Genomic DNA, 10,149 nt, shown 5'->3' on the forward strand with positions numbered 1-10,149 from the left:
TTTAGTCTCTCTCTCTCTCTCTCTCTCTCTCTCTCTCTCTCTCTCTTTCTCTCTTTCTCTCTCTCTCTCTCTCTCTTTCTTTTTTTTTTTTTTTCTTTCTTTCTTTCTTTCTTTCTTTTTTGACAGTCTTGCTCTGTCACCCAGGCTGGAGTGCAGTGGTGTGATCTCGGCTCACTGCAACCTCCACCTCCCAGGCTCAAGCAATTCTTATACTGCAGCCTCCCAAGTAGCTTGGACCACAGGCATGTGCCACCGCACCTGGCTAATTTTTGTATTTTCTTTTTAGTAGAGACAGGGTGTTGGCGTATTGGCCAGGCTGGTCTTGGAACTTCTGGCCTCAAGTGATCCGCCCACCTTAGCTTCCCGAAGTGCTGGGATTACAGGCGTGAGCCACCATGCCTGGCCAACCCTCTGATATTTTTAGTTTATAATGGGCCTATCAGAATATAAATCCATGGTAAGTCAAGGAGTGTACTGAGTGTGTGTTGCTTTCATCCCATCATAAAGTTAAAACATCATAAATTGAACCATTATAAATTGGGCCCGTCTGTATTGAAATCCTAATCCCCAATGTGATGATATCCACAAAGGAGGCAGAGCCTTTGGGAAGGGAATGGATCATGTGGGCAGAGCCCTCATCAATAGGATTACTGCCCTTATAAAAGGGGCTCCAGAGAGCTGCCTTGCCCTTTCCACCACATGAGGACACAGCAAGAAAGTGCCATCTATGAGAAATGGGCTTTCTACCAGACACTAATTGTGTTGACACCTTGATCTTGAACTTCTCAGGCTCCAGAATTGTGAGAAATAAATTTCTGTTGTTTATAAGTCACACAGTTTGCAGTATTTTGTTTTAGCAGCCTGAACTGATCAAGACACTACTGTCCCTTCCGTGGTAAGGGTCAGAGTGAACAGAACTGCTACAGTTTACATATGCACATGAGAACATAAATGTTGCAGGTGTTATACTAATAGTTTTCCAGGGCACAAGGAAGACTCACGAGAGGGACTGATCAAGTCTACTTAGGGAGGTCCAAAGAGTCTTCATTGAATGAGCCCAAATGTCTATGAGTAATATGGATGATAAAATGGCCCATTTCACACAGTGTTTGTGAGGATTAAATCATATTAAAAATGAGCTCTTTCTAAAGGAATTTACAGTCCAGTATGAAGAGACTGAACAGAATGAAGTTACATTCCCAACTTCCCTTTCTTTGTGGTCAAGATAAAATAATGTAATTCAAGGTTGATAAGATAACACATTTGCATTTATCATAACCAGTTAAAGAAAGAAGAAATGCAAGCTGGAGGGTAATCTGAACAAGCCAGGGCCACTTCACCTTCTTCTCTCCTCTCTTAGGAACACAATGATGGTATTGGGGGAGAGAAGGCAACTACTGGAAAACAAAGAATAATTAAGAGCCCAGGATGGAGGCCAGATAGCCGACGTAGGCTATAGAGGCAAAAAAGGGAAGGGCAATGAGAATTGTGCAGAAAGTGACTGAAAGCCCTGCCTGCAGATCGAGGTATTCTCGTGCATGTATCCATGTTGAAGGCAGAAAATTTCCAATTTTAAAACACAAGCCATATAATGTGAAGGTTTTCTGATCTATGATCACTTGTTCATTTCGGTTTTTTAAAAATCTAGAAATAAATAGAATGTAGACACCGTAAGAGAGTTGAAAAGTTATAGAAAATTAGGAAGAGGGACTTTTAAATTAATCAGCATATTTGTACCTAAGAACATCCAAGGAATTTGAGTACTTAGAATACTTGGAGCTATATTTTAACAGCTATTGATCATCGAGACAGCTTTTAAAACAATGATTAGTATGACATTTTTGAGATTGTTCTGGTTAGTTGTGGGAAGAATTATTTCATAAGATAGATGTTAAAAGTGTTCTTTGAATACACATACTATTTCAATAGTCAATATGTACAAGTTTATGGCTGATGGGTAAATAATTTTTAATGTGCCACCCCTCCTAATGGTGAAGTGGTTAAGACTCTGTATAAATAAAAAACAATTGTTTCAGAAACAATTTTTGATAACTTGGATATAAGCACTGCCTAGTAAGTCTACTTTCAAATCAAGTCATAATTAATGACAGGTGCCTATTATAATGCCATACAGATATTTTAATGCTCACAAGTTATTTTTTGACAGAGATCAACATTACATTAACTTGAATTTAGTTTCATTATTAAATCATGAAACAAGATACAGATAAATCTTATAAGCAGAGTTCTGATGACTTAACACAGTTAAATTGCAATTCCAAGTTACAGAGATATTCACATAAAGATATTCTTGAGCTACTAAATAATGGTAAATACTGATGACAATAAGAATTAACAATGCTTTCCACTTATGACATTTGTCAATAACAACTCGGATTAGGTAAAAAAAAAAAACATGATGGTCATATTATAATTCTAAATAAATACATTATTATGTTTGCCACAGGAGTATGTGTGTATGCGTGTGTGTGTATGTGTGCATGGGTGTATTCAGATAGTACTGAACTCAAGTTGGCTTTTAAAAAGGAGAAGATCAGGCATATTACTGTGCACTTATGTTATCAGAGTGATTTCTGTAATGCTATGATGTCAAATAAAACCTAGAGTCTAGTCAATTAGAGTAAGCTTAGTACTTGAATCTGTTGAGTCTGTTTGGTCATGGAAAATGAGTTACCTCTAACAAAACTGGCTTGTTCCCTTCTTCCAATACATAAACAACAGAGTGTGTCTCCATCTGCTTATTTCCCAGTAACTTTTAGATCCATGTTTCTAAACTGAATGCAAGGTAATTCCCAAAGAGCACAAAGGGAGCTCCAAGCTCTAGATCTTTGGCAAACCTTCTACCTCAATGACTGTCTCCTCTCAGCAACCACACTGAAGTGTTCCTGTCACAGGGCTTCTCCCCAGTCATCCAATTTATCTTCTTAATTGATCACTCCTGGATGAGTTATAGAGAGTCATACTCTCCTATTTCCCATCCTGCCATGCTTCTTGCCTTCCTCCCACCTCCTTGGGGATGGGATAAAAGGAAAACAGAGAAGGAGAATTTCTGTTGAGTGAAAACAAAATGCAAGAGGGTAACAAAATGAAAACAACAACAACAACAACTACTAAGATCAAGACAGGTACTGGCTATAATTAAAAGGAAAGAACACAAACTCAAGAGTAAGACACAAGGTGATCTAAAAACATTTTTGGTCACCTAAACAGGACCTGAAGCAATGAAAGAAGATGATGTTCTCAGCTAAGCATGTATATATATTTTGTTTCTGAAAGAATAAAACTATCTGTGTGTGTTCTTAGGATTACAAATGGAATAAAAGGGTCCAAAGGTTTTATACACATGGTTCATGTTTTCAAAGAGAATAGAACTATAATTAAACACAATCTAGTATATTTTCACCAGTTAAGCAGACTATCTTCCAGGAATCTGGTCTGATCAAAGTTTTTTTCTTCATCTGTAAGAAAAAAAATGTTTAAAATAAATATACACTCTGTGTTTTAATAGAGGAAAAGGTAAGACAAAGAGAATCTCAGGAAATAAACACTTAGCCTTCTAAGCTATGTTAACTCATGGACTCTGCTACTAAAAATTTAAACAGTATGGGTTTTGATTTGTTCAGTTTAAAATCTTTTCTTCTCAGCTTGGGACACATTGGGGAATTCATATTTTACATCTGAACCTCTATAATGACTGAAACTACAGTATGGTATGTCTGGTAAAAATCTCCAAGAGCCATGTGTCTTGCTCTCACAAATTGACTTATGTCTAAAATATCCACCATTAAAATAATTCATTTGCATCAAAGGACTGTCTCTATATTTCCTGTTAAAATGGATCTTACTCAGGAAAGATGACATGGGAACACATTTGCAAATGTTCTTTTATTAGGGGAGCTAGAGTTCTGGGGAGGAAATGAGACAAAAAGAAGAGGCACTCGTTTGCTGTGTGGGATCGCGAAACTTTAGAGCATGAGTTATCACATCTGAGGTGGGGATACTTGAAGAGTTAGACAATAGCAGGTTCCTGGGACTCTAAAAATAGGATAGAATGACTAAAGGTTACAATAAGGTAGGGAGAAGGAGTGGCCAGGGGCAAAGTGCATCTAATTTCTTCTAAGATCAACTTTCAGTTAGTTGCAATATAATTTGAATGTTTGGGTTACATCTTAACCTGAATTTCTAGCACACTTTAAACCATTGCAGAAAATGGGTTTCTCTTTAAAGGGAAGGAAGAAAACAAGACAAAACCAAGCAAAACAAAACAAAGCAAAACCAGAACCGCATCCCTGTATAAATTCCACTGAAACCATAATTCGCTAAATAAGAGCTTTCTAAATAATATTGAGAGAGTATAGAATAAAAATACTAAAGAAGACTAGTGATTTATTTATCATATGGGAATCAACAACTTTTCTATAAATTTAGACTAATACATTTAGACTAATAAAATTAGTTATTTCATCTTCAGAGACAATCCACTTAGAAAACTTCAATAATTAAAAAAATACATATTTATTTTCCAAAAAAGACTTGGGATGGGGACCTTATAATCACATCCTTTCCTCAAATTGCTAATGAAGATACCTCTCCTCTTTAAAATTAGCTCTCTCTTGTCCATTATAGGTCACTTTCCTTTCTGGCTCTGCACATCTTCCCAACGATCAAATCTAAAACGTCACCATCTACCAATCTCCATCAGAGCTCTTTTCATACTGACTTCAAAAATCGCTGGGTTCCACATCTTGGGTTTTAAACAGCTTGGATATAGCATCCTCTATCCATTATTCAACTATTTCACAACTTTTCACTGCTAGAGTTCTGAGAGTCATGCCAGCTCTCCAGAGCCTCAGACCTGCTTGCTCTTAACTTTGCAGTTTACTTTCTTGTATCACATTCTGTAAACAAGGTTTCAGATATGGCATAGCAGCAGCAAGCTGTGCCACTGGGCAGGAGGTGTGGGGAAGTCCAGTGACACACTGGTTAATGTCCCCTGAGTTCTGTATTCTTACTAAACATTCTGCTATAGTAACCATTCTGATAGTTTCCATCCTTAGAAAGTTTCAAGAGGAGAGTGATCAGTAGCATCAACTACCGAATGAATTCTGGGATACTCTCTTATTCTGATTTTTCTCATCTTTCTGCTTGCTCCTTTTAATGTCCCCTCACTGGTACTATTTTCCCCATTTCCCTTGATTTTTTGGGTGTTTTATTGTCTTCCCTTTTCCCACTACATCTAAGCCCTAGAAGGTATCTCCATTCTCATGATTTCAACTTTTATTAACTGGCTCTGAAGTTCCAGTTGTTTTTAAACCTGACCAATCATCAGAATAATGTGGAAGAATGGCTTAAGGACAGAGATTCTTGGGCCTCACTCAAGCAGCACAGAATTGAATCTCTGGGCCTAAGGCCAAGAAATTCTGGGAGAGGAGTGTTGCACTCAACACAGAATCCCAAAAGTAAGCAAAGCTGTTCTGTTAGGCAGGTGAAATAGGTCAGTATGCTAGTACCTTCTGGTGATTTCTGAAGGGACGCCAGTAAGATGGTTGCTGCCTCTGGAATAGGTAGTAGTCGGGGATTTGGGCTTCGTTTTTCTGGAGAAACAAAAATGTATACAGATTCTGTTAGCATTTATATATTCATGTAGATAAGTCCTATTCTAACATGCAGCAATACTAGAAAACCCTCTATGAAATAGATTTTGAGCCCTCAACAAAGGACTACTTACACAGAAGACTAATTTTTTATAAATGGAAACATGTCACACTTGCCTTGGAAATGACTTACAATTGGTTATGTCAAGTTTACAAACAGGGTATGGAAGAGAATTTTAAACTATACGCCAAAGAGAAGTTTAGATAATAATTTACCTTTTCGGCCAAATATAAGGTAATTATTTGACTGAAGGAGTATCTGCTAAGAATTCAAAGTTATTTCAAATCTAAGTTGAAAAAAGACAAATTGTTCTGATTCAGCACCAAACGTGATTTCTAATTTGGGGCAACTGAAGTTGAGAAACAAATCTTACCCTCATAAGATAAATAAGCTCAATTACACAGCATGTTTGAAGAGCCTAAACAAAAATTTAAGCACCTACTATGTGTTCAACAGCGGTGTTTGGTATTTTCCAAGTAAGTATACTTTTAATTTTAGCATTTCAATCTTTACAATTTTATCGAATTGTACTGTTATTTTTTAAAACAATACGATGGAAAGGTTTAGCATGGAAAAGAATAGTCCCTGGTCCCATCCTTAACTGCCCGCATGTTACTCTTTTGATTTTGAACCTTTGATAGTTCTTTCTAGTAAAACAGAAGCATACATTTGAAGTTCCTAGGTAAGTTCCTTTTTTAGTACTAACAGCGTTTAAGAGGAGGCTGAGTAAAGTTCCTGCATAAACACGCAGATACATTTCTAGAAGCATTTGCATAGTTCTTCCAATCTCGCCTTACCCCTCTGAGCTGAACCTCAGGCCCTAACTCCCTGGCGACCTCTGCACACCCTGGCGGCCAGAGGGTTGGCTGAACAGCCGCAAGCCAATAAAGCTTGGGGAGTCGCAGCGCCAGCCTCGGCCGCCCTTGCCAGCATTGGTGCAGGCTGGACGCGCGAGCTCCCAGCTCCGGTGCTCGGCTTCCAGCCGCTGCTGCTAACCTGGGCTGCCCTTGGGCCGACTATATCTGAGGGCGCATCAGAGCCGCGTCTTTCCGGTGAGGAGAAGCTTTCTGTAGGCACCACCGCGGAGCAAGCCCTGCCCGCCCCATCCTATTTCAAAAGCGCAGGACTAGCGCCCGGACACGTTGGTCACTCACCCGGCAGTGGCCGATCGGAGAGGTCCTTCCTCCGGCTCTGGTCGGAGATGAAGCGGCGACCCTCTGCAAAAGCGAGACCCGGGGCTCAGCGCCCGCCTGGCCCGGGACAACCCGGGCTTAAACCTCAGCTCCTCCCGGCACAGCGCAGTCCCCGGGCCTGGGGAGGAGGCAGGTTGCTCCATGTTAGGGTCGCGAGGGGCTGCCGAGTTTCCAGCGCTCCCAGAGCAACGCCAGGGTGAGCCAGGCGCCCTGGAGACCTGGAGCAAAGCCCCGCGTCTGACCGACGCCGAGTTAGTGCGGTATTTCCCAGGCAACCCCAGAGTTCCCGTTTGGACCAAGACAAGCAACCCTCCAGTTTTGGATGGAGAATTTCTAATAAGGATGGAGGCTTTCCAATAATCAGGGACTCTTCCCCTCTCCCACCCCTCCCTCACCTACCGTTCTCTTTGATGGCCTCGATGATTTAAGGGAATAAACTCGACATTATTCTCTCTCCATAACTCTCCATCTATGTGTTCATGACTCCTAAGGGTCTTCCATTATTGTAGGAAGAGCAAAATATTTGGAACTTACGTGCCCCTTTCAGGTAGAGCATAGCTTGAGGAGTCCAGTTCCTTCTCTCCAACGGTCTCTATAATCCGGGAGAAGGGAAGAGTAGTTAATAAAACATTGCAGCTCGGTCCTCTATTACAGCAAAATAAAAAAGAAGATAATAAAATAAGAAGGAAGAAGGAAAGAGCAGAGTGGACACAGAGTGCGCATTTAAAAAAAAAAAAATTTATTTTGCATTTGATTACCTGCGGAGCGCAGCTGGAGTTTCCCAGGAAAAAAAACACTAGGAAAAGAGCCAAGATTGTTGCTGCCAGATTTCTGAGTACCTGTATAAAGCGATCAACCAGAAAGGGTCATTTCTGTGCCAATAGGATCTTCTGCTTCCTTCCTTGACGCCTGGACAGTTACAAACCCCTTACTTCTCGCAATATTCTGTTTTAAAACTCAGTTTTCTGGAGGTGTTTCCCTTCTACCTTCTAGTTAATTCACAGAGTTCACTTGAAAAAACGTATTTAAAAACATATTATTCATATTACTTCACCCAAATGAAGAATAAGACATGAATTATTTTCTTAGTAAAATCAAATGATTCTGTTATTCTAAAGGCATATCTTCAAATATCCTTTAAACTCTAAAATGCTTATTAAACATGAAATAGGTAAAAATGCTATAAAGCGTTTTAAAAAACAGCTAAGAAGTCTCAAGTGAATAAAGTCTTTACTGACCTTCATGTTCTGCATCTTTTCAGGACCCTGAAATTACTATAACTTTACCTGTGAGTTTTCCACTCTTGCTCTGAAACTGGAGCTTTTAAAATCTTGGTGTTAAGGACCCCTCCCCATCTGGAGTATGTTTGGGAGTCCATAGGGACATCTTGTCAGTCTTCAAGCAAGATTGAGAATCTGATGACTCCTCCAGGGAGCTTCATTGCAGGAAGTAGAGGAATGATTGATGAGCAGAAATTATTTATTTAAATACTGATTGCATCACCCAGGAGACATTCAGAATGTGTCAGCATCATTGCCCTTGCTTTTCCTACTAGCTGCCCAAAGTAGTGTGTTATTATTATTATTAATGAAAACAATTGATAGTCCAAGGCAGAATCAAAAGTGAAAGAATAAGTAAGAAAACTCGTCTTGGGTAACTAGCTATCAGTCTATCACTGATGGCTCAAGATGTATGAAAAGGTCTGGGAATCTCAATGGAATTTGACATCAGTCATTCACTTAATTATCAATTCATTCTGTTGTTTAGCAAATATTTATTGAGTGCCTACTATGAGACACACAATCTTTTTATTTCAAGGGACACAGCCATGCACTGAAAAGACATGGTCTGTTCTTTGATCAAAGTTACCTGCTAGTTAAGGTACACAGTAAACTGATGAATAGATAAATAAGACACAATAGTTACCCCTTAATCATAGGTGTGTGTTTGTGTGTGTGTGTGTGTGTGGCGGGGGGCATGTTTCAAGACCCACAGTGGATGCCTGAAACCACTGACATGTATATGCCTTATGTATGCTATGCTTTTTTTTTTTTTATCTGTTCACCAAGATGGCTACTAATTGATTAATAGGAGAGTGGTGTTTACATATGGACATGCTGGACAAAAAGATGGTTCATGGCTTGGGTGAGCTGGAGCTGGACAGTGAAAGATTTCAACACCCTGCTCAGATTTAAAACTCACAGTTTAAAACTTATGAATTCTGGAATTTCCCATTTAATATTTTCAGACTGTAGTTGACCATGGGTAACTGAAACCATGGAAAGTGAAACCACAGATAAGCAGGGACTACTGTAACTACAGAATGTTTTAAATCGTTAAGTAAAAGTAAGCAAGGTGAGGTGATAGGATAAGTGGTGGGCTACTTTAGGGAAAGTTAAAAACAGAGGGTACTCTTGAAGGATAAGGTGAAGTAATGGGAAAAGCTGGGGCAGAAATTAGTATTCCAGGCATTCTCAATAGGAGAAAGAAAAGCAAAATATATGGACAGCAAAGAGTATGTCTTGCTTGGGGACTAGGAAAGAGGCCAATGTAGGCAGAGTTGTGTGGGTGACGGGGAGGTGCTTTGAAATGAGATTGGAGAAGAAGAAATGGGCTAGTTGATGTGGAAATATGATTAGAAGCAAAAGATGATGATGGCTTACACTGGGATGGTACACACAGGGAAAGAAGAGCTGTAAATGAATTTGGAATACATGTTGTGGAGGTAGAAAATATAGAACTTGTATATAAAAGGGATTTGAGAGTGTGAGAAAAATAAATCAAGGATGATTCTTAGGTTTATGGATAAAACTGTGGGTAAATTACGATGTAATTTACTGAAATTAAGCCAGTTAAGAGGGGGAAATTAACACTTGCCATATAGGCATATTAAAATTAAAATGCATATTAAAAATATCCAAGTACAAGTACAAAATAGGAGGTTGGAAATACAAAACTCGATAGAGGTCAGTAAAGAGGTCACCAGCCTACAGATTTTTTGGGAGGAGGGGGGCAGAAGTGACTAATTTAAGAATTTTAAGAATTCTATGAATTTTAAAACCAGTAAAGGGATGAGATTAAACACAACACTTAGGGAGTGAATGGGACTAAAGAAGAGGAGCAGGAAAAAAAAAAAAAAAAAAAAAAGAGGAGCAGGGACAGAGCTATGGAAACAAACGCACAGAGAATGAACAGAGGAAGAGCCAGAAAAGGAGGTTGAGGTAGAGTCAGAAAGAAAGAAATTCCAGGGGACCCTGATGCTATGGAAGCCAAGTGAAGA

General features: G+C 39.3%; 1 protein-coding gene across 1 annotated transcript; it reads right to left on the reverse strand.

Annotated features, from left to right (window-relative positions):
• Positions 1–2,118: 2,118 nt before the first annotated feature.
• SPX (spexin hormone) lies at positions 2,119–8,263 on the reverse strand. The gene is made up of 6 exons (XM_017888612.1): positions 8,108–8,263; positions 7,628–7,708; positions 7,404–7,461; positions 6,831–6,893; positions 5,532–5,615; positions 2,119–3,479 (listed from the first exon to the last, which is right to left on the reverse strand). Exons 1-6 carry the CDS (start codon positions 8,120–8,122, stop codon positions 3,421–3,423), a joined length of 360 nt encoding a protein of 119 aa, XP_017744101.1. The 5' UTR covers positions 8,123–8,263; the 3' UTR covers positions 2,119–3,420.
• Positions 8,264–10,149: the final 1,886 nt, after the last annotated feature.

Source organism: Rhinopithecus bieti, unplaced genomic scaffold (genome assembly GCF_001698545.2).
Source record: "Rhinopithecus bieti isolate Rb0 unplaced genomic scaffold, ASM169854v2 scaffold_15769, whole genome shotgun sequence".
Taxonomy (NCBI): domain Eukaryota; kingdom Metazoa; phylum Chordata; class Mammalia; order Primates; family Cercopithecidae; genus Rhinopithecus; species Rhinopithecus bieti.